This window comes from Cornus florida, unplaced genomic scaffold (genome assembly GCF_030987335.1).
Source record: "Cornus florida cultivar Cherokee Brave unplaced genomic scaffold, ASM3098733v1 CherokeeBrave_3.0.0_Hap2_Chr08, whole genome shotgun sequence".
NCBI lineage: Eukaryota > Viridiplantae > Streptophyta > Magnoliopsida > Cornales > Cornaceae > Cornus > Cornus florida.
The window spans coordinates 99,155,424-99,180,634 of NW_026775578.1; the positions used below are offsets into that span (position 1 = coordinate 99,155,424).

General features: G+C 36.5%; 1 protein-coding gene across 1 annotated transcript in view; it reads left to right on the forward strand.

Annotated features, from left to right (window-relative positions):
* Window positions 1-1,852, forward strand: part of LOC132268316 (uncharacterized) — a 66,096-nt gene extending 64,244 nt beyond the window's left edge. Inside the window, exon 8 of the mRNA XM_059769164.1 lies at window positions 1,382-1,852. Within this exon, the coding sequence (XP_059625147.1) occupies window positions 1,382-1,624 (243 nt within the window). The 3' untranslated portion in view covers window positions 1,625-1,852. The remainder of the gene's footprint in view (window positions 1-1,381) is intronic.
* Window positions 1,853-25,211: the final 23,359 nt, after the last annotated feature.

Genomic DNA, 25,211 nt, shown 5'->3' on the forward strand with positions numbered 1-25,211 from the left:
TCAGTGCATACCCACTTTTGTTTATCATTACGAGACCACCTGTGGCTACGGCGACCCTGATGAGATCCCTTAGTTGAACTGAAACTTCTATCAGATGGTAGAACAGAACCTGATGGAAGAAACGCTGCAGGAAAACAACATGTATTGTGTCAAAAAGTCCTCTCATCCGCTTTCAACCCGTCAGCACTTAACTGCATCCACCTTCTCTTCTCCGTCGAAGACCACTCTCTGTTACTGTGATGACGACGCTGTGGAATAAAGTCTGAAGAAGCAGCGGGACTGGGCTTAGGCAATTGCTGTGGGCTGGGCATGTCATTTAAAAAAGAGATGGATAAGTGGTTACTGGCCCCCAAGAAACAATCCTCTTAAAGTAGGCAAATGTTACAGTATTTGTTTCCTTATAGTAGCGAGTCACATAGTTTGATTACCATGAATAACAATCCTTCTCCTAGTCATATTACAATTATGATGGGCTTAACCCATGTGCCCAGACGAGGGCTTGAAGTTAGTAGACTCGGGCTTATGTAATGAGCCCAGCCCACCGTATTCAACTTATCCTGCCCAATCCCTGCTCTTGGGCCCAAGTTGACTGTTGAGTAGTCAACAATGCCTTTAGTGGTCCCTCCTTGTGCTGACATGTCAACTTATTATTGGTGGGGAATTATTTTCCCTCCACAGTAGCCAATGGTGAGGAAATTGTTTGGAGTTTGAGGGTAGTAACTGAGTGCAAGTAGTGCCGAAGTTTTGGTCTTTATTGGATTCACCGCTCCCAACACTATAATGAGGACCAACACTGGGTAATGGGTTTTTTATGAAATGGTTATTGACTTGGATGGTAATGCATTCTGTGTGACATTCTGAAATCTACAGGAGTAAAATAGACTTCATGAACATGAATCTCTTATGACAATTCTGTAATTTAAAATTATTATTTTTCCATGTTATGTCCTTGGTCCCTTTGTTGACGGTTAGATTCATATGCTTCTTCAATCTATAGTTTATTAAGAAGCAAGGAATCGATGTTTTTATCTATTGGACCCAATAACCTATACATTTTTTATGTAGTAGTATGATATTGTTTTAGTGGTATACAATGTGTGTGCGATTTACTTAGGATATGAATTTTTAGTTGTCCAACCTCAACAGACCTTACAGTTTGTGTCGAACGGATGTATATCCTTTTTCAAATTAAGACACAGAACTAAATATCTGATTCTTTGGCAGTGTTAGGTCTGGAAGTATAACAGAATTGAATGAGTTCCAGTACATATTCAGACTTGGAAGTACATAATCATACCTGAGAAAATTCATTCCATAAACTCCTGTGTTATTTTAAAATAAGGATAATTGATGAATGTTTGTTTTGTACTATTTTGTAAAGGTCCGATCAAATACTATGGGTGCTGTTGGATTCTTGGGTGACAGTCGGAGAATGAATGTTGCCATAACAAGAGCGCGCAAACATGTAGCGGTGGTGTGTGATAGCTCAACAATATGCCACAACACATTCCTGGCCAGGCTGTTGCGTCATATCAGACATTTTGGTAGGGTGAAGCATGCTGAGCCTGGTACTTTTGGTGAATCTGGCCTTGGCATGAATCCGATGTTGCCATTCATTAGTTAGTATTGCAGCAATCGATCAAATACATAATTCTTCAATTTATTTAACTGAGGAGAATTGTAATATAGTATCTGCCTCCAAATCAGCACATGTACAGCGGACCTTTCTATTGATTTATTAACAAAAAGAATATGGAAGTAATTGTATACCTTCCTATTTCTTAAATCTTGTAAAGAAACAACACACGCTAAAGATAACATGCTTTGAATGAAAACACAGGTTCCTATTTAAGATTTGGTGGTTGAGAAATTGAGTTAGTTTTGGTATATCTCTAAATCTTTTCAAGTGAGTTAGGAATCCAATATAGAGTAAGGGCGTGAGATGCATTCTAGTATGGGCGGTTTCTTGTTGCACTGAATAAACATTGATTTGAATTTGAATTATAGGGAATTACAACTTTTTTTAGATGCACAACTGAGTTCCCCTCTCTAGGAATCCAACGAAGAGTGATAATAACAGCAGCAAGCTCATCATCAGGAGTTATCATAGCCCCATTAGCAACTTCTTCTGCTATGAAGGTGTTTTGGAGCAAACCTTAAGAGCACACTCGTTGTCGACTTTCAACACTTTCCCTCCACTGACCTCCCCTTTCATGTTATTCAAGGGTGCATCAGCCTCCCCGAAGCAAGAACCATCAAACCAGAGAGCTTAGGCCTAGGACTCAGAGTACAAACGTTCATACTTTCGTGCATTATATGTATATGTCAGCTATATATATGATAGTACCCTTATCTTTTGAGGCAAGTTTGAAACTTGAATGCTAGCTCCACTAGGGTTCAAATGTCTGATTTTCTTGGAGAACTGCTTCTTGGCGTTTGAGTATTCTTCCTTGTAGAGATTGGAACCTCCTCTACACAGCAGCTTTTCCCAAATATTTTGACGTAAAACATTGAACTACCTACCACCGTAGCTGAATACCAGAAAATCTCCTAATTCTTTCTATTGAATTGTCTTGCACAAATTCATGCCGAAAATACAGATGCTCATCAATCTTGTTCACTTCCACTCGCCATCGTCTCCTTCCATGATTCCTAATTGTAGACTTGGAAGGTATAACTCCATGTAATTCCTCAGTAAATGCTGGTTGGATTTGCATTTACTACAACAATTAAATTGGTTGTTGGACCCTGAAAGTTGTAATGAAGCATAAACAATTGTTAGTTATAGTGAAAAGAAAGAAAGATAACCAGTTGCTGAGAGCTTCGCTCTGGGAGATGGACTTTGAAGAACTGAGGACAAGAATCAGAGAAACAGAACTTCCTGCCTGGTTTTGTCATTGTTGTTCACGCCAAAACCCCTACAAAAGAGCCAAAACCCTAATGGGATAGAGCCCAAGCAACTTGTGCACTTCAACATTAGAGTTCCAAATTTCAAAATAAGTTTCTAGGAATAAATAGTCAGCACTTTCTGTAATACACTCTTCTTAAAGGCATTAGCATGCTATAATTGGAAAGCCATTTACTTAAAACACTTGAAATGGGTTATATTTACAATATTAATTCAATTGTATGGTATATATTTGAATTTACTAGATTCCATCTCTTACCAATTTAAATTTATAAATGAATAACATCCAACACTTGACGTAGATTTATTCTCTTAACTTGGTTTATGTCTTTTTATCTACCATCTCTAATGATTTGTTGAATTATCATGAAATTTTTTTGATTCATAATCTCATTCTCTCCACATTAGGGCAAAAGCATCAAAATGTTTTTGATACCTAGATCTTTTATACACAATGAATAATTACCTTTTCTTCTCCCCCCCCCCCCCCCCCCCCCCCCCCCCTTTTTTTTTTTCTTTCTTTTCTAATGTTATGTTTAGGAGCACTTAAATTGACACGTTTGGATTAAAAATGAATTCTTTTTCTAGATAATTAAATCATACAACTCGAAAAAGTAACTTGAATACACAACATTACTGTCTCACAATTTTACCATTATGTTAAAACAGTTTCTCTGATTGCCATGACAAATCCAACTGTTTCAAAACATGGCAGCTTTAGTTTGAAAAATGTGTGGAGAATTTATCGAGCTAGAGGGCAGATTGTTTCCTGGAAGGATTTGTGTTGGAAATTCTGCAGGTCCAGGGTTGCTGTCTTGGCTGTCATTATACTGCATAATAAGAATTTGACCTGGTTCAATTTGGAAAAAAGATGTTTCTCTGGTCCGGCTATCTGTCAAAACTGTTTTAAGGAGGAAGATTCCAATGATCATTTGTTTTGTCAGTGTTCTTGTGCTATGGAAGTATGGCAGCATGTTTCAGATAGGTTACATATTCCAGTTGTGAGGTTTCAAGGGTTTAATCAGTTCGTGGAGTGGCTGTTATTACAGGTTCAGACAGCTTGTCTCTTAAGTCCAAAATACTTAAAGGCATATTTTGTGTTTTCATTTGGAAGATTTGGATGGAGAGAAACACATCATTGCATGGTGGAACAAAGGAACAAGCTTCAGTTGCTGCAAATAATGTTATTTGGGAAGTTTTGCAATTCTTTTCATTCAGTGGGAATTGCTGACTTATTTGTGCTTTTTGATGTGGTATAGTTGGTTCTGTTTTTGGGCTGATAATGGGGCTGAGCTTCAGAGGTAGTCCTTGGAGTCAAGTTGTGAGTTTCTGACAGAAGAGTGGTCTTCTTAAAGAGCATGAATGTGTTATTTCTGAAGAATTTTATAGAAGGTTCTGCTTTTATTTTTGGTATTTTGTTTATTCCAATTTTAATTGGAAGTATTTTGTGGATTTTATTCCACTTCGTTGATTTGTAATGGAGATATGACTCCCTTGTAATTGTATTTTTGAAGCTTATCTATATATATATATATATAACCATTCAGAAAAAAAAAAAAAAAAAAAAAAAAAAAATCTGTTTCAAAAGAAGAGGATTGCAACATCTGGCACCCTGAAAACAATTAATTATTAAAAGGTACTAATAGAATTTGTCCTTTGTTTCTACTATCTCTTTCACTTCCCATATAGTCGTATCATGTGTGTTCTATTCACATAGTGGCAAGTGTAGTATGTGTGTTCTAGTCACATTCAGAGGGTATAGTCATTTACCCTGGACCAAGCTCCAGTGGAACTATGTGCAGGTGTATATATATATATATTTTTTAATTCTGTAAAAAGGGAACAGTAAGTCTAGAGAGAGAAAGTGTGATGGGAAGAAGGATATGAGTTTCTCTATTATAGAGAGAGATAAGGGGAAAGCTAGGACATGGTAACACCACCATAACCCTTTCCTGGCCCAAACATTTCTGTATTGCACTCGAAAACAGAAAGGGCTTTCGGAAACCCTAAAAATTTGAACAAACATAAATCATAAGGGCTCGTTTGGTATGCGATATGTTTTAGGCGTTATGGTTTTAGTCAATACGAAAACAACCGTTTTGGTATAGGAGCCTTTTGAGTAGAAATCAGAACCATGTTTTGTAACGAAAATTTGTTTTGAAAAATTTGGAATTAGAAACATAAAAATGCATTTGGTAAGGTCATGCATTTCAAGAAATCCGAAATGGGAAATCCTTTTGTTGTCAAATTCTGAATCAATAACATAACACTAGTTTGGTAAAGATGTTTTTTTTTTTTTTTTTTTTTTTCTAATAATTAAATATATATTAATACAATTATAAGTTTATATCTAATAGTCCACTTTTATATGATTTGAGATAATTTGTTAAAAAAAAAAAATCTCCATTAAGACTTGGAAAAAAAAAAATTTCCATTAACACTTGGAAAAAAAATTATGACAAAAATTTTCCATTAACACTTGGAATAAAATTACATGTATAAGATCATATGGAATAAAATAAGTATGAGGTACAAACAAAATTAGAGTAACTTTTTTATATTTCACTTATGTCATTGAAAATTTGAATAGTTATATTATATTTGCTATTTCAAGATATTTCATTGTTACATTGATAATTATATATAATTCATACACCTTTTGGCCCACTTATGTCGAAAAGTATACCCATATGTGAGAGGGTATGTTAATCGATGTATTAAGTTCATTTAAATACATTCTTGTTCACATGCAAGTGTTAGCATGTTTGAGTTTTACTTTTAAGGTTGTAATGTATAGTTATGACAAGAGTGTCATTTTTGTATTGAAACTTGTAATTTGTGCCTAAGCACACTTTTTGACACTCATTATATGTATATGATATGTGGCCAAGGGCTAAACTTCATTTGAAATTCTTGTATATCCAAAAATGCTGAATTTTTCCTTTAATGAGAAAAGTATGAAAAATTAAGGTTTAATATGTCATTTTTGCACCGGTGTGTGCATTATGTATTAAATTCATCCTTTAGCATTTATTTACCATATATGAGGTGTGGCCAAGGGCCAAACACCATTTCGTTTTCACTTTTGCATTTTAATTTCACATATTGCATTTTTGGGCAAAAATAGGAAAATCTTAGCCTTTAAAGGTTCATTTTCAAATCGGGTGACGTATAGCGTGCACAAGCATGTCCATTGGTACTTAGTTTATATGCACGAAGTGTAGCCAAGGGCCAAATGGTCATTTGATTGCATTTAAGTCCGGTTCATGCATTTTTTGCCTTTGAAGGGTATTTTCATGCATTGGGGTTTGGATAGGTCAAATTTTGCATTGGCGGTATTTTTAAGCCGTGGATCATTGTAGCATGTCCCAATAGGTAAGTTACGTCTGCGTGCATGATCTTTTCCGGGAAAAACTCTTTCGTTGGTGAAATGAGACTCCTATGGACTCATTTCACATTTTTCTTGCAAAACCTAGTTTAGGGGCATTTTGGCGTTTTCCTTTGGGAAATAAATTCCTGTCTTGATTTCGTCACATAGAAAATGTAATTTTAGGGGGAGTTTCTTCATGACATTTTTCCAGAAAATGTCATCTTGGTCTCGAAAACCCCGTATCGAACCCATTTTTCTGGTTTTTCTACTGTTTGGTTCAATTCTGGTCGGGTTGAACCGGTTCAGCATCTCTGAACCGGTTCAAGGTGTGTTTTGGGTCCAATAAGGATGTTCTATCCATGTTGAACTAGTTCAGGAAATGCTAAACCGGTTCAAGTCTTCCAGAACATTTTTGTAGGTTCAGCTTTGGTCTTCTAACTTCGAAATGTCATAACTTTTTCGTTTCAACTCCGAATTAGCCCGTTCTTGAGTCTAAATGGACTGCATCGAGGTAAAATTTCCAATGCTATAAATATCAGTTTTAGATTCTTCTCCTAGCTTGAGATATACTTGTTTTAGTGAGAAGGTGTCAGATTTGGTTTGAACCGGGATAGGGTTCATTTGGGATTTCTCTTCCTTTGGCCTTGGGACTTCATGTTAAGTTAGTAAAGGATGTTTTTGAATTTTTTGGATGTTTTTGATCTTATTTGACTTGTTGGATGTCAAATTCCTTCCTCTTAGGGTAAAATGACCATTTTACCCTTGGTCCTTCTTTCAGTAAGGTTTTGATACCCTTGTCATCGTTTTGCTTCCGTTGAGCCTTGAAACTCCTCGAAGGTCCATTCTTGTGTCTTAGGGATGACGTACATCTCCAGAGACTTGTTTATGTTTTGCTTCCGCATTTTTTTTTGGATCCGTTTCAGGTCATCACATGACACATTGGGTTAAAAAATCCAAGGTCATTAAAGGTGGTATCAGAGTTCCTAAGTTCAAAAACCTATGGACGATGGGTTTTGGGTGTATATCATGTTTGTGTTGCCATGCTCCATGTGTTTATATGCTTCACGATAGTATGTTTTGGCTTGATAACATGTTTATATACTTATATGTTATTAACATGTTTGTATTCTAATGTAACGAACATGACATATGATGTATGCTAGATTAGATTTGTATATGCATGATTGTTTTGCATATTTGGCATGACTTAGGATTAGTCATAGGACGCTTAAGTTGAGGTTGATTTGTTTGGTGAGTTTGCACTTAGTGCGATGGTTGGTGTGTTTGGTTTTGTTTAGGCACTTTTCTCTGAGGTTGTTGGTGATTGTCCACATGGTTTTGCATATATTTTAGGTCATTGTTGGCCTAACATTGGCTTTGGATAGGTGGAAGGTCACCTTTTGTTTGGGCTCTCGTGAGGTGAGCCATTAGATGTAACCGTAGCGCTGGATTTATTGGTTTTGGGCCATGATGAGGTTATGGACCTCTTAGGCTCCTTGTTTGTTTGGGAAGGTTCCTTTGAGATTGAAATTTTTGTGGGCAGGTACGTTTGTGGGCGGGTGTATGGCATTGTCATGCTACCATACCGGCTAGCTACGAGCGCAATTCGGGTGGAATCAGCATTAGTATTTGTTTCGAAAGGCGTAGTCCTTTTGGTTGGCGATGATGTGAGTTTTATTTTGAGCGTCTAGTGTTGAGACGGTGATTGATGGTCATTTTGGGGACGATTTTGGAGATCGATTTGATTGTTCGATTGTATGGCTAAAGTAGCCATTTCATTTGAGTTCTCCTTATGTGATGATGCTTTTGGGATCGAGTCGATTGATCGATGTTTTGGGTTAGTGAGAGCATTGCATTGTTAGTGTCACTTGTAGTGTCACCTTTAAGTTCGAAAATGGATTATTAGAGTCTTACCATTGTGGTAAGGGCTCACATTTGTTTTGAGACATATTGTTATCACATTGGTTTTTGGAGTCAGATTATGGCTATGACTAGTCTTTCCTTTTACCTAGACACTCTAGGACACGATGTCCATAGGGTTCATTGTTGCATCATTTTTGTTTTCTACAGTTTCGTTGCTATCATGTTAGTAGTATGTTTTATGCTATTGCGATGCATGAGTAGGTGGAAGTGTATCCACATTTGTCTTTTGGTTGTGTAACATTAGTATGCCTTACATACATGCTTAAAGATGCCATGTTGTTACTGTGCTTTAATGACATGCTTTTGTGTTACATAGAGATGTGCCGCATGTACCCTTGATTTTATCTATGTGAGTAGATTTACTTATTTGGTAGTTGCATTCCTTGTTATATGCATAACTTCCATGTTTGGTTCTTCCTTTTGTTTCCCTCGGTCGGGCGTAGTGTGTATGCCGGTTTCCGTAATGGTTTCGTTATGAAATGCCTTGTAAAGGAGTTGTCACATTTGTTTTGTCTTGAGCTGTCCACTTCCCAAAGGTGGGAAGAATGCTCTATTTTTGTGGTTATCGTGTTGACACTTGTGGGAGAATAGGGTTTCTCTTCTTTTTCTTGGTTCGTGTTAGGGGCTTCACGAGGAATGAATCTCTTCTCTTCGTCGCCTTGTGCACGGGTTTGGAGTTGGTCTGTCCGTGAGGATCACCATTGTTGTCTTGAGTCCTTGGTGAGGATTTAATGGATTTTGGTCGGCTTACTCCCATGTAGGGGGCGAAGTCTTGACCTTGTTGTCTTTCATTTCAGATATGGAATTGTGGTGTTGTCCTTCTTAGGACTGGTGATTCCCTTTCTTTCGTGTCTTCCCTTGGGGAGTTTTAGCCGTGGTTGTTAACAGAGTTATGGTGCTTAAAGTGAGTGAATTGATGTGAGGTCATTTTACGGGGGCTTGTGTCTATTTGATTAAGGATTTGTTTAATTCGTTGTGTGAGCTTGACGCTGTTTATGGATGTCTTTTGGAAACTTGCTTTGGTTTTGGAGACCTGGATGTGGTTGACTCTTAGGAGGGGTTTTGGAGGATCGCTATTAGATGTGGCTTATTTGTGGAGTTTTCTCGTCCTAGTTATGGCTAGGCGTAGTTTTGAGGAATCGTGGTTCTAGTGATTGTTATGGATCGAAATTGAGGAATTTTGATTTGACTTGGTGTTGCCAAGCACGGTTTCGGGAAATCCGTTTTGTGACCTTGATAGTCGAGATTTTGATGTGTGTCCCACATGATGGATTTTTTTTTCGAGGATTTAGTTATCCGTGATAGGGATTTTAATAATATGTTTGATTACGATGTAGTCTAGTAGTTAATTTATTTTCAGGATGGTGTCGGGGATTTCGGAGATGTTGTTTTACTTGTCAGGCTTGGGATTCATGACTAAGGTCGTTAATGAGGATGTTTTGCAATGTAGGAGTACGTTGTTGGCTCTACTTACACTAAGGATTTAAGGCCTTAAGCGTAGCGGTGCCTATGACATTGTTGTCAGAGTTTTGGGATTAGCTACCCCAACTCTCACAAGATGCCTGGTTTCCGTAGTGCTTTTGGTAATGATCTTTCCAACATTGATGTCATTTGTATCAAGAGGTTTCATGGGTAGACCCAATGGGGGTAGGTTATGAACTAGTGCCTTATATTGTCATGCTACCGTACAAGTTGTGTGCTGTGGGCAGGTGTTAGTTACCGTCGATGCTACCTTACTAACGAGTAGGTGTGGGCGGGCAATAGGCACTGTCATTGCTACCACACATTTGAGTACGTCGTGGGTAGGTTCTGGTCGCTATTCGTACTGCCACGTCATCTTTGTTCAGTATCTCGATTTGATATGTGATTGTTTTAGAGTTCTTTTGGTGGTTGTTTTTGGATCCGTATGATGGTTCATCATGAGAGATGCTTACGGTTGTTGTCTTCCGTTCCTTTGTCTGACCTTGGGTTCCATGTGTGAGTTTCGACTTGTCGTGTGGCCTTGTGGTCATCATTCATTTGAAAGTGATTGTCATGAGCACGTGGTGCAAATGACATTGGTTTATGGGTTCTTCTTCAATTTTGGGATCGCTTTTGTAGCATGTTATGTGGGATACGTGGAGATGTACTCAATAGTTACCCTGGTTTCACCTTTTGTTTTGTCGAGGCTGGATTTCGGGGAAGAAATCCCTTTTCGGTGGGAAGGTCGTAATAACCCAATTATTTTCATTCATTTTCTTTTTCCTCAAATTTTACGGATAATTTTTTTTTTCCGTTATCTTTTCTTTTCTGTATTCGGTTTCCCGTCTCTTGGTGTCACCTCGAGTGCTCGGAAATGGTTTCCGAGACTCTTTCCTTTGGATTAACAACTTCCCTTAACGACTGAGTCATTTCCACATTTTTACTTTTTTTGACACTATTCACTTTTCGTCTTTTTCCCATTTGTCACTTTATTGGCACAACCTCACTTTTCGTGTTCGGATTTGTGTCCACTTTTGCATGCACTCATGGTATATGATTTCTTAGAAATTTTTATTTTTACTTTCTTAGAAATGCATGCTAGTAGTGTACTTTCTTCCTTAAGGGTGTGAATGCACACTTCTTTGGAATTTTTTTTTTTTTTTGTTTTTTGTGTAATTACTATAAGTAATTATTTTTGTCTTGAGGACCACTTTACAATTAAGTTTGTAAGATATTTATAGGAGGAACTACTTGCAATTATTTTTGAGCTACTTTGGGATTATGTTGTTAAAGAAGGGTTTTTATACAATTGACCAAGAGTAATGTGTGTTAACCATGATGTAGGATCACATAGTGAGTGGAGGATTTCTAACTCCTCCACTCACACCTTATCACATTATTTCCTCTTCATCTTCCTCTCCACAAAACCTAGCCACCATTAGTGAAGCATGATGCTTAGGCTTTGACATTGATTTTTGAAGCCCTTCCACTCACCTTAGACCATAAAGCTTGGAATACAAAAGTTTTGCCTCACCTTCCTCTTCATAACCCTAAAAGGGTTTACCATTTTGAGCTTGTTTGCCTTGGATTCTAGAGAGACACTTCTCTAGTGAGGTAAGGGGTGTTCTAGTTTATTATCTAAGGGATTTACTTGTTTTTGTAGTGATGTTTAAGTTATATGCATGTCTTTTATTAATTTGAGAAATTAATGATTAATCATATCTTGCATATAACTAACTTTAGACTTGGTATGTGGCATGGCCATGACTTGATCTTTGTTATATATTAATTTGGGATGATTTAAATGAGTTTTCAAATTTAGAGATTTAATAAATTTAATTTGATTTAAATTCTACTCAATTGTACCTTACTTGTATTCCATTTTAGACTTGATATATGGCATGGCCATGACTTAGTCCTTGTTATATATTAATTTGAGATCATTTGAATAACTTTTGAAATCTAGAGATGTAATTAATTTAAATTAATTAAATTCTACATGATGGTATCTTGCTCATTTTGTACTTTTGATTTGATATATGTAATGACCATGCTATGTTATTTAACATATATTAATTTGAGGTTATTTGAAATTGATTTGAAATCTAGAGAATTTAATTATTTTTATTTAATTAAATTCTATCTAGTTGCTCTATGGATTTAATTGTGTTTTAGAAGTTGTTTCTATATTTAAATCATGGATTTGGACTTATTGTATATTCACTTGGTTACGTTTTAAGCATTGGATAACATTGTTATTATATTTATATTCATGAGAACGTGTTTTTTTTTATGAAATATATTGTTGTCTTGTGTAATGAGTTACACACTTTGTATTTGATATCTTTCATGTCATAGTAGTTGTGGACTTAGAGCATGTATTGTATGTGTTTCCAAATTTGGTTGTGCGTGGTAGATACTTGATTATCTTGTATATACATGTAATATATACATTGTTGCACAATTTGTTGATTTTGGAAACTTGGAGCATTGTTATTAACTACGGTTAGGGTATGGTTCTAGTACGAGGGATTATCCCCCTATAGTCTAGTGCGCACATAGGGAGGTTACCCGTGGGCTAGTAACCATAAAGTAACCACGTTGTCGGTCAGATCCGGTGTGATATCTAAGTATCCACCTTGTTTGATTTCGCATTTCATTTCAAGTTGATAACTAGATGATGTTGTAACTTGTTGTTCCTTATTTGATTTCCTATTTAAGTTTCAAGATGTTAACTTTGAGAATTCATGCTTTATACGTTGTATTGGAAGTTCTAATGTTGGTTAAATTGCATCGATATTGTGATTTGTGTTTTATTGTTCTAATGTAGCCTAGGATGATTCCTTAGACTAATTTGGAACATAGACGCTAGGTGACATGAACCATTTTAGTTGATTTCGCATTTCAAATTTTAAGTTAATGACTTTGATGATTTGTATCTTGTTGCGTTGTATAGTATGCTTCTATATTGTTTAATTACATAAATATTGTAATTTATGCTTGGAATGCTTTAAAGTAGCATGGGATAATTCCCGAGTCTCACCTATGACATAGACGTTAGGTGGCATGATCTTTTTGAATTGTTTCATGTTAATGTAATAACTTTGTAAAAAGTTAGGTCTTTGCATGCTCATTCCCTACGAGTAACTTGTTTACTCACCTCAAAGTTATTGGGTGATTTTTTAGGTACGGATGCCTTGGTTTGGGATGCATAATATCCCTAGATCATTTCGTTGGATTGAAGTTCATTTAAATGCATTCTTATTCACATGCAAGTGTTAGCATGTTTGAGTTTTACTTTTAAGGTTGTAATGTATAATTATGATAAGAATGTCATTTTTGCCTTGAAACTTGTAATGTGTGCCTAAGCACACTTTTTGACACTCGTTATATGTATATGATATGTGGCCAAAGGCTAAACTTCATTTGAAATCCTTGTATATCCAAAAATGCTGAATTTTTCCTTTAATGAGAAAAGTATGAAAAATTAGGGTTTAATATGTCATTTTTGCATCGGAGTGTGCATTGTGTATGAAATTCATCCTTTAGCATTCATTTACCATATATAAGATGTGGCCAAGGGCCAAACACCATTTCGTTTTCACTTTTGTATTTTAGTTTCACATATTGTATTTTTTTTGGCAAAAATAGGAAAATTCGAGCCTTTAAAGGTTCATTTTTAAATCGGGTGGCGTATAGTGTGCACGAGCACATCCATTGGTACTTATTTTATATGCATGAAGTGTGGCCAAGGGCCAAACGGTCATTTGATTGCATTTAAGCCCGGTTCATGCATTTTTTGCCTTTGAAGGGTATTTTTCACGCATTGGGGTTTACAGATAGGTCAAATTTTGTATCGGTAGTATTTTTAAGCCGTGGATCATTGTAGCATGTCCTAATAGGTAAGTTATGTCTGCGTGCATGATCTTTTCCAGGAAAAACTATTTTGTTGGTGAAATGAGCCTCCTATGGACTCATTTCACATTTTTCTTATAAAACCTAGTTTAGTGCATTTTGGGGTTTTTCTTTGGGAAATAAATTCCGGTTTTGACTCCGCCACATAGAAAATATGATTTTAGGGGAAGTTTCTTCATGGCATTTTTTCGGAAAATGTCATCTTGGTCTCGAAAACCCTGCATCGAACCCATTTTTCTGGTTTTTCTACAGTTTGGTTCAATTCCGATTGGGTTGAACCGGTTCAGAGATGCTGAACTGGTTCAAGGTGTGTTTTGGGTCCAACATGGATGTTCTGTCCATGCTGAACCAGTTCAAGTCTTCCAGAACCTTTTTGCAGGTTCAGCTTTAGTTTTCCAACTTCGAACTGTCATAACTTTTTTGTTTCAACTCCGAATTAGCCCGTTCTTGAGTTTAAAGGGACCGCGTCAAAGTAAGATTTCCAATGGTATAAATTTTAGTTTCAGATTCTTCTCTTAGCTCGAGATATACTTGTTTTAGTGAGAGGGTGTCAGATTTGGTTCGAACCGGGATAGGGACTTCATATGAATTAGCCCATCATTTGGCCTTGGGACTTCATTTGGTTCAGGAATTAGCCCGTCATTTGGGATTTCTCTTCCTTTGGCCTTGGGACTTCATATGAAGTTACCAAAGGTTGTTTTTGGATGTTTTTGATCTCATTTGACTTATTGGAAGTCAAATTCCTTCCTCTTAGTCATTTTACCCTTAGTCCTTCTTTCGGTAGGGTTTTGATACCCTTATCTTCGTTTTGCTTCCGTTGAGCCTCGAACCTCCTCGAAGGGCCATTCTTGTGTTTTAGGGATGACATACATCTCCATAGACTTGTTTATGTTTTGCTACCGCATTTTTTTTGGATCCATTTCAGATCATCACAGGACATACTGGGTTAAAAAATCCAGGGTTGTCACAAACCGAGTCCAGAGTAAAGAAATATGCCCCGAACGAGTTCGGCGGCAACTGGGGCCAAAAACCCGAAAATTGGGAAAAACGACCGGATGGAAATTCTAAGACTACACGACTCGACGAAATGTAAAAATGAATCCTGTACGAGGATTCAGGTTCAAAACGAGGCATTTTGTAATAACTTTCATTAATTGCAAAATGGCCCCTTTAAAAAGGGATAACTGCAAAACTGGCCCAGAATGAAAATATCTTCCAAAAATATTTTCTTTAAAACTTTCGAATGAAAAAAAATTTCAAAAGATATTTATGAAAAACTCCTCAAGAAAGAAAAATGTTTCTAAAACAACTTTGCATCCATGCCCCTAGGGACACTGGAAGTAACCAGAGTACTTTTCTACAAAAATAAAGATATGTATTTCGTGGAAACCACATGGAATGAAGGTATGTGAAGTCGGTAATCAACTCCGAGCACAAAAAGTGAGGTTACGCCAAAGAAGTGATAAACGGGGAAAAATGACGAAAAAGAAAAATGTCCGAAAAAGAAAAGAGAAGACTGCACGGTCTTCACCGGAACGATACCAATCTCTCAAAAGAGTAAGTGTCGGGAATTATTCCAGAGCACTCACAATGATCCAAGGGTCAAAACTCAGACTCAGAAAGGAAAACAACAACGGAAAAAATTTATCCGTAAAATTTGAGGGAAAAAAAAAAATGTAAAATGACCAGGTCATTACATCTAAGGCCAGAATTCTTGCAAATCCTCCCGGTTGAGTCCCAAATTGACCCGGAAGGCCCCGAACATCTCCTAAAGTACCGGGAACATCGCAATAAGCTCTAAATACATGGAATTGACTGTCTCTTTGGGGTAAAACCTACACAAAGAAAATAAACAAATATAAACATAAGAACCAAGATAAAAGTATCACTAAGACATTAATATATGCACGTTTAAGGGCTCAAATATGCAATATTCTGCGCTTAGCACCTCAATGACCCTACAAACAAGTGTAGGTTGAGCCACGAGACAAAATAAGGTGGCAGGCTCACCACTGTCACTGAAATGCAATCCCATCTCCGCAATATCCTCCATCATTTTCGACTCCCAAATAGCAAGACAAGCCAAACCACTATGAGACTTTCTGCTCAAAGTATCTGTTACAACGTTTGCCTTTCCGGGATGATACTACAAATCAAAATTGTAATCTTCCATAAACTCAACCCATCTTTTTTGCCTCAAATTCTAGTCCTTTTGCACGAAAAGGTACTTGAGGCTCTTATGATCCAAGAAGACTTTAAATTTCTCGCTATATAAGTAATGCCTCCAACTCTTCAAGGCAAAAACAACTGCCACCAACTCTAAGTCATGTGTGGGGTAGTTGTGCTCATGAGTCTTCAACTGTCTAGACACGTAAGCAATAAATCTCTCGCCCTGCATCAAGGCACAACCCAAACCATCGTGGGAAGCATCACAATAAACGACATTACCTAAGCCGCGCTTAGGTATGATCAAAATCAGTGTTGTAGTCAACCTCGTCTTCAATTCCTGAAAAGCGGATTCACACGCCCTTTCAGGTAAGCCTAGTCATAGGAGTGCCTATGCGGGAAAAATCCTGCACGAACCTCCGATAATATCCCGTTAAGCCTAGAAAGCTCTTTATCTCAAACACATTCTTTGGACTCTCCCAATTCAAAACGGCCTCAATCTTGGAAGGATTAACTGGAACTCCTCCTCCGAATACAACATGCCCTAAAAACTTCACTTCCGACAACCAGAACTCGGACTTCTCATGCTTAGTATACAAGCGATGCTCTCTAAGAATCTATAACGCTATTCTTAAATGCACTTCATGCTCCTCCTTCGATGGCGAGTACACAGTACGTCATCCACAAACACAACAATGAACATATCAAGATAGGTGTGAAAGACATGATTCATTAAGTCCATAAACGTTGCCGGCGTATTTGTCAAGCCAAAAGGCATGACAAGGAACTCACAATGACTGTACCGAGTATGAAAAGCAGTCTTTGAGATATCCTCCTCTTTTACCGTCAACTTGTAATAACCGGATCTTAAATCAATCTTTGAAAAACAGCAAGTGCCCTTTAATTGATCGAATAAATCATCAATCCTAGGCAATAGATATTTGTTTTTAATGGTAGCATGATTTAACTTCCAAAAATCAATGCACAACCTCAAGGAACCATCCTTCTTCTTCTCAAATAAGACCGGTGCTCCTCACGGTGAAGCACTAGGACGAATAAAACCCTTTGCCTTTAAGTCATCCAATTGCTCTTTTAACTCTTCCAACATCGTTGGTGCCATACGATACGGCGCCATAGAAATTGGCTGTGATACCCCTCGGATCCAAGACACGGGTTAATCAGGTCCAGGCCCAAACCCGAGGGAATATCAAACAATTGAAGTATTTTAAAACGAATATAGAATATAAAAATGAAATAAGAAATAGAATAAAGCTGAAAGAACTAAATATAAAAATCCTCCAAAGTTAAAGATTTATAAAATCCAACTCTCCAAAACCTCCAAGAGTACAACTCGGGAATCCATCTAATGGACCCCTATTTCAAATCCCAACTGAACATAAAATAACTGGAAATAAAATCAAATCTAAAATATGGAATGAAACCCTACGTCGTCGGTAGAGTGAATAATAGTCTCTGCTCCGCACAATCAAGCCTAAGACTGGAACCGTCCGATACCTGAAAAATATAAGAGTGGGTTAGGCCCACGAACAAGTTCTAATCTACCTGCAATCCATGCAATGACCCAATACGCAAATACACCCTAGATATCTCAACACTAGCTATCTAGTCCATATATATATATATATATATATATCCACACTAAGGAACATTCACTGGACTATATAGGGGGTTTTAACTTGAATAGAAGGTAACATGCAAAACGCACCTAAATGGGCATGAGTACCAAAGCCTAACAGGGTATACCTCAACTTATCATAGCCAGCTATGCATCCACTTTATATACATGCCCTAACCATCGACTCTGAGACTCAAGCTCATATCATGGTACCATAATCATATATATAAAGTCCGTCCAAAACCAGAGTATGTCATTCAATTCTTTGTTGATCTGACATAAGACTCCTAATTCGGTTAGCCACTTAACTTACTCAGTCGGTCTGATTTAACCGCAAATAACAATAAATCCAGGTAGTCATTCAACTTACTCAGTCGATCTGACTTAGCCACAAACAACAATTAATCCATATAGTCACTCAACTTACTCAGTCGATCTGAATTAAATAAAATTAGGATTCAATATTTTACAATCCTTTCCTTTAATCCAATAAGGCAGGTCTTAACATTTTGAGCTAGACTTTCCCTAGTATGCCACCATCCTATACCGGTGCATACAATCCTCCATATCCATGTAAATTACCACACATTAATAATAGTTTAGCAATTTATAGTCCAAAACCAGTATCCCAATAATTGCAGAAAAATGTTTAACATTCTAGCGATTGAAATCCAACTGTAATTGCAGAAAAAGTTTCAATATTTCAACAATTAGCATCTAAAGCAGGCATAAATCAAAACTAATACGTAAATGAACCTATCATGAATTTAAGATAAGATTTATAATCTTATTGTACTCCATTAAATTGCTAAAATTTAAGCTAAGCAATTTCATTCCTTACAACAGTTAACAGCATGCAAAGTTGTATACTATCCTACTGTTCCATCCTTTAACATAATGACATAAACTATGCAAACAAAGGCTTAAATAATAGTTGAAACTTGACTTAAGAACCCCAGTATACTCTCAACCCAGTTCAGAAGAAGTTAAGACAACCATCGTCCAAACAGTATTCCAAAAACAACCCTGTACGCATCAAAATAGGAAAGCCTGTTCTCAGAACTTGAGAGTAGGCTCTTTTAGGGCATGGAGCTGGCTCCATGCTTCATGGAGCCAGCTCTGAGGACCTTAGAACCCGCTCTGGACTCCCCAGAGCTGGCTCTGAAGATGAGGGAGCCGGCTCCCTCCTCCATGGAGTCGGCTCTCTTCTTCTCTGAGAGCCGTCTGCTACTTCCGACTATCGTCTTCGACTCCGGCCACTTCCAGCCTTTTTGTTTGGTTTTAAAACTGAACCTAGAAGTCCTAAGTGTGTCCAGTATCATCCAAGTTCATTATTCAGGCCAATTTGCATTATTAAACTCCTTTAACCCTTACCGATTAAAGCATGCTTAAGAAACCAAACACTATAACAAAACTTGCAGAAACTATCACAGAATTAATTCAAAGCATACCTATGATTAATTTAACATAAAAAATATATGCACGATTCAATTATTGATCCATTAAAACCCTAGAGCCTATCTAGGTGCACAAAACACAGGCCAACGGGAAAAAGGAAGAAAAGAACTTGCCTCTCGGTTTCGGTTTAAAAAGGGTTTTGTTTGATTAATCCAAGAGAGCTACTTGAGAATTTCAAATAATAATAATAATAATAATAATAAAATCTAAATGTTTTGACCAATTGTTTCTTAATGGTAACTTTGATGAAAGGAACTGTCTTGCAAAAGTTTGTTTAGCATTTCGAAGAAGTTCCTTTTTTTTTTCTTTTTTTTCTTTTATCTTGTTACTTGTAGAGCTATTAGAGGGGAAAAAAATGATGTCTACTAGGAAAATTTGATAATGTTTGATAACATTTTACCTAAAACACTTTTCATGTTAGAATTACTTTTTTTTTTCTTATTAAAAAAAATTTCGTCTAAAGAACTTTTCCCACTAATCTTCCGCAACGCCCTTATAAGTGCTCTCAGCTAACAATGAAAAAGTCACGTGCTTTATTTTTTGGCAAAATATTTGGCACATACAGGGCATGAAGTATAGCGAATATAAAGTGATACTTGTAAAACCAAGTTCAAATTCACACTTTAGTGTTAACATCCATATTCGAATATAAACTCAAATGAGATGTCACGGTCATGATCATATTCAACCTATATAAGCCTAACATGATCCTAATAAAATTAAAAATTACAGTTAATTTTGATCAAATCTTAAATTCTGATATAGTTCATGCTTACTACATTCACATTTGATCCGATATAAATGATGGATGAATCAATCTTTCAAAGAATATATTGCTTACGTATTGGGTTGGGTAAAAACTTAATTTCATGCCCTAGGCACACACACCAATAGAGGTAGACTTATTTTAAGGAAATACAACAAAACAATTAAGGATATACAATATATAGGAGTTTGTACCAATGCTAATTACTTTATTCTTCTTTAGAAAAAATACAATAAAGGATAAAGTGCAAAAAAAAAAAAAAAAAAAAAAAGCTTATAGTGCAAAGAAATTCTTTGTGCAGTATAAAACTAACCTATACTGTCAATTTGGTATAAAACTAATCTATACTGTCAATGTGGTGCAAACAACTCTTTGAGATTTAAAATGACTATATTGCCCTTATGTAAGTAGAATAAATTAATATGCTAAAATGTAGGCCAAGTAAAATAACCATTTTGTCCATTTTTAGCACCTCGTCTCTCTCCTCTCTTCTTCCTCTCAGTTTTCTCTCTCCACTCCACCTCATCTTCTCCACCCATCGATGCGGCAAACTACGCCACCGTAGCTATGGCACGCTGGACTAAGATACACCGAATCGAGTCTTGAAGATCATCGTAGAACCAATTTACGAAATGGAGGGAAGCTCGTCAGAGGTTGAAGCTTCTATTGGGTCTTGCTTGAGGCTTGCAGGTCTGAGATAAAGCTCACCGGACAGAACTAAAGTGAAGCACGCGTTTTATCCGTCGTAGCTTGTGGCCGGAAAAGATGGATGTTTCTGAACTGGAATACGTTGGTTTAGTCACTGTCACCAGAACTAGTCGTCGTAGTTTTTGGAGCTCGCCATTGTGTAAGCTTCACCGGACTGGTTTTGTAGACTTCACCGAACTGGTTTTGTGAGCTTCACTTTTGGTCTTCGATGGAGTACATCGAAACTTCTATATCGTTGGTCACCGTCGTGGTTCATCACTGCTTGTAGCGTCGCTAGACTGAAATGAAGCTTTGCTGAACTTGGGCTCGCCAGACTGAAGTTCTGACCACTGAGATACGACGAAATAGCTGGGTTTGGTCGTTGTCAACTCAGAGCTCCACACCGGAGTTCATGGTGTTGATAAAACGGTTCTTCTCTGTAGCTCATCAAAGCTTCTGGTTTGAATGAAACATACCAAAGCTGAAACTGAAGCTTTCTATTTACTTTACATCAACTGAAGCTCATCTGAAATTGAACTAGAGCCACCGGAAATGGGTTTGCATTGTAACTCCGCCTAGAACAGTTTTTCAGTGAATCATCAACCCATGGTCTTCAATGGAGCTTCCGTTGGAAACATGCAAATTTTTAAAACTTTTTGAGGGATTTGCAATCATAGATCTTGATTCATTACATGGAGACAAGTTTTATGCAAAGATAAATAGAAGATGATGCATAATTCAATAAACAGATTGAATACTCACATCAAAGGTCTGAATAAACCTTTTGAACTTTCCTCTAAAGTGAATTTTCTCACTTATTGTAGATCCCTTTAGCAAGATCATTTCTCCTTCTTTTTGATTATTATCTTCCCTTTAGGAATCACCAATATGCCTTGATGAATGACCTTGGAATCTAGGCTGGTGGTAGCCTCCTTTAGAAGAGAAACAAAACCCTAAAATCTAGAGAAAGAAAGTGTATTCCTTTTTCTTGTTCTCCAAGTCTCACCTAAAATATACATCAACTCATGTATATATAGGCAAAATAAAAATAAGAATAAGGAAACAATAAATCATTCTCCATCTCTAATTCAACTTTCTCAATCCTAACATGACTCCAATATCAACTTGGGCTATTGGTGAGAATCCTTTTGGGCTTACTATTTTCTTGGCTCTTATAAATTAATAATTGGTCCGGTCCATTAAACCATGGACCCAATTCAATTAATTCATAAATTAATTTCTACTCCACTAAAAGAAATTAATTGCACTCCAATTAAATAGTAAATAACCTCTAAGTCAATGTTGCACTTTGACCCCTCTATACTTAATTATTTATCGGATAATTAAAGCCATCAATCCGACAACATAATTAATATAATTATTTTGTTACCTTTGATTATTTCCGGCTCGATCACAATAAAATATTTATTTGACAAAAAATAATAATAATTTATTAAATAAATATATATATAAAACATTTGTTTAAAACATACGAAGGCCTTCGAATTTAATTTGTGATCAACCATAATCAAAACAAAATAAATACAAATAGCACTGATGCAAATATTGAGAATATAGACCTCTAATTATTAATTACATAACTACCCAAAGTGTCGATCTAAGGATCCCGAGGTATCCGCCGAGCAAATCAAAGTAATTATTAATTAATAAAGGAGTCTATACTTCTCTCATGCTTGAGAGTCAAAAGCCATGACTGTGATAGAGAGCAATTACATACGACAGCTCTCGCAATATATCTCAATCTATCGTGGACTCGGTTTAAGTCTTAACTAATTAAATGTCCATCCATAATTACCGACTTTAAACCATTTATAATTACTAATTTATATCATAATATTAATTGCCATTACATACATATATAAATATATTTTGTAATCAAGCGGACACCATCAATTCCATAAAGAATCGAAAAAATAATACATTCCATTCACCAATTGTATAATGCTTTAATAATACTATCCAGACAAGAAACCATGACTTTTACAATCCAAAATTAGAATTTGCTATGCTATGGCACACATATCCTAACAGCTTCAACTGTGGTCTTCAATGGAGTTTCAGCCATGTGGTTGCACCGATATAGAAACTCAATGTTTGAGTCACAATTTGAGCATTAAAACGATGAAGCTCTCATAAGTGTTGTTGCAGCCGCCGGTGACTACATTATTTTTTCAACTTCAATTGACAGATTTAAAAAATATTAAATTTGGCATGGCTAAAGGTTTTGATGAATTGATGAAGAGGAGAGAGAGAGAGAGATAATAGAGAGAAGGAATCAGAGAGAGAGAGACAGAATAACGTGGAATTGGGACGTATATAACACTTGATTTACAAACCCCAATTGGTGGAATTGGGACAAATTGATGAAGAGGAGAGAGAGAAAGAGAAAGAGAGAAGGAAGAGGAGGAGAGAAGAAGATGATAGGGGTGGTGGCCTGTGATGGTGGTGGGAGGAGGTGGCTGGTTGGTGGAGAGGAGAGAAAAGGAAGAGAGAAGAAGATTAAATTATTACGAGGGTAGATAAGTAAATTCACCACAAAATCTTTTAAGGATTATTACATATAAATGGGGTTAGGGCACCATATTTACCTAGAGGCTGAGTCAAAGTTCCATAGTTTCCCTAAAATGAGTTTGACTGAATTGCTGAGGTGGAACATGGAGTTTTACTGTTTAAAAATTGTGTTACCTAAAATGCCCTTCCCCCTTTTTTCTGTGTTGCCTAAAATACCCTTAAGTTGATTGAGCGCCCTTTTTAGCTTTACCTTTCGCATATCTCTGCCCTAGTTTCAAACCCCAAATAAATCACTCTTCTTCTCCCTCCGAATTTTTCATCTATCCTCACTGATTCTTCTCTTTCCCCACAACTCTCTAAACCCAACCTCCACTCCCAATTCCTTCGTCCATCCCTCATGGTTTGTTCTCATCTTCCACGGTGTCGCGGCTGTGATTTCTTGCGCCATGGTTCTGGGTTGCTTTTCTTTGCCGAGTTTGGGTCGCCAAGTTTGTGAATCGCCCTGTTCTCCAGCAATTCTAGCTGGTTCTTCTCCGGCGATTGCTGTTAGGTTGCGGGTTCCTTCCGGCGAGCTTTTGAATCGCCGGTTTCTCCAGCGATTCCGGCTGGGTTCCTTCCGGCAAGTTTCTGAATCGCCGTTCTTTCTGACAATTTGGGTTCTTTGCGTCTCTGTTCTCCAACGATTTCGTTGCGTCGTTTTTCTTCGGCGAGCTTGTGAGTCACGGCTGGGTTCTTCTCTGATCGCGGCAGGGTCTTTCCGGCGAGCTTATGGGTCACCATTCTCTGGCAATTTTTGACCGTTTTCTTCCAGCGAGCTTGTCGGCTGGCTGTTCTTTGCTTCATTGTCTCGCCGGCGATTTCGGCTGGCTCTTCTCCAACGAGTTGTGGGTAAGTGCTGATTTTGATAATAAACAAATAATAATAATAATAATAATAAATAAAATTTTTAAAAAAAAATAAATAATAATTGAAGCAATTAAAAAAAAAAAATTTGGTTAAGTACTGATTTTGCAGCAAATAAAAAAAAAATTTTGAAGCAATTAAAATTTTTTCGGGTAAGTATTGAGTGTATGGTGGTTGTTGGCAGTGGTTTGAATGGTTGAATTGTTGATTGGGTACTCTTTTGCATGTGAATTGCGTAGTTGATTGGGTTCCCTTTGCTACATTGATGATAAATAAATAAATAAAAAACATGAAAAAATTTCACAGTGCCCAAATTGGGTGTTGGCACATAGTGAAATTTCTGAAAGGATTTGTAGGTAGAGATGAGCGAATGTCTCCAAACCTTAATTAATTAACAAATCTATTTGCCCTAATTTCAATTTCAATTTTTGATTTTCAATTGTATCCAAACATCTTATTTTTTGATATTTCCATTAAAATGGTATCTCTCTTTGATTTTGGATCATGTATGTGATAATGAAATTATGTGTTGATTTGTAAGGTTGCTTTCAGATTTGGACAAAAATAAAATGAAATGCTTTATAGTTTGCTGATGTAATGAGCTTAAAAATTTAAAATTATATGCTTTGAATATATATCTATATTAGTCCATGGCAACTACTGCTTAATGGTAAATAAGCCGTGAAACTACTTTGATCATATGAAGCTTATTAGTTGCATCATGATTCCTACTCACACTGTGTGGACTCATCACCTGAGAAGTCTTTACTCATGCTTGCTGGTACATTTGCTTTCCTTTGTTATGTTATTTATAATTTTCCTAAAAGCAACTTAGTGATAGAATGGAATTAACATGGTGAAAAACTGAAAAAAATAATATTAAATAATATTAGTTCTTGTTGTCTTCTTTGTTTTCTGTGTGTCATCACACTCTAAAGCCTGCATATCTGTAGCAGAATATGTGTTGTGACTTTGCTTTCCTTTGTTACTATCTCAATCCATGTTAAGTTTTATCTTGTCCTTCCCTTTGCATTGTCTTCAATGTGGACCATGTCACTTTTGTCGCGTATGTAGTTATTGTTTTTTTCTAGTTGCATATGTAGTTATTGGTAGCCAACTTAATCATTTTTTTAATTTTATTTTATCTTATTCCTAATGTGTGTTGCTTCATCTGTCTCAACTCTCATGAATGCATTGCCAGGAAAGAAAAACCATCTGAAAATTGTATTTATTCTTAATTTTATTCTTTCTTGTGTTAGCATGCATTTTCTTAATATTTGCATTTCCCCACACTCCATCTATGAACATGTTTGTTAATCACCCCTCATTCCATCCTATAAATTATGTATGGCTTATATAATAATTTTTTTAGTTTTAAAGGTATACGTCAACTGCACATAAAAAAATACTCCCCTACTTAATGTAACTTGTTTTAAATTCTGTAAGGAATGTCATCTTCAATTTGTCCTTTTGTATGAACAATAAA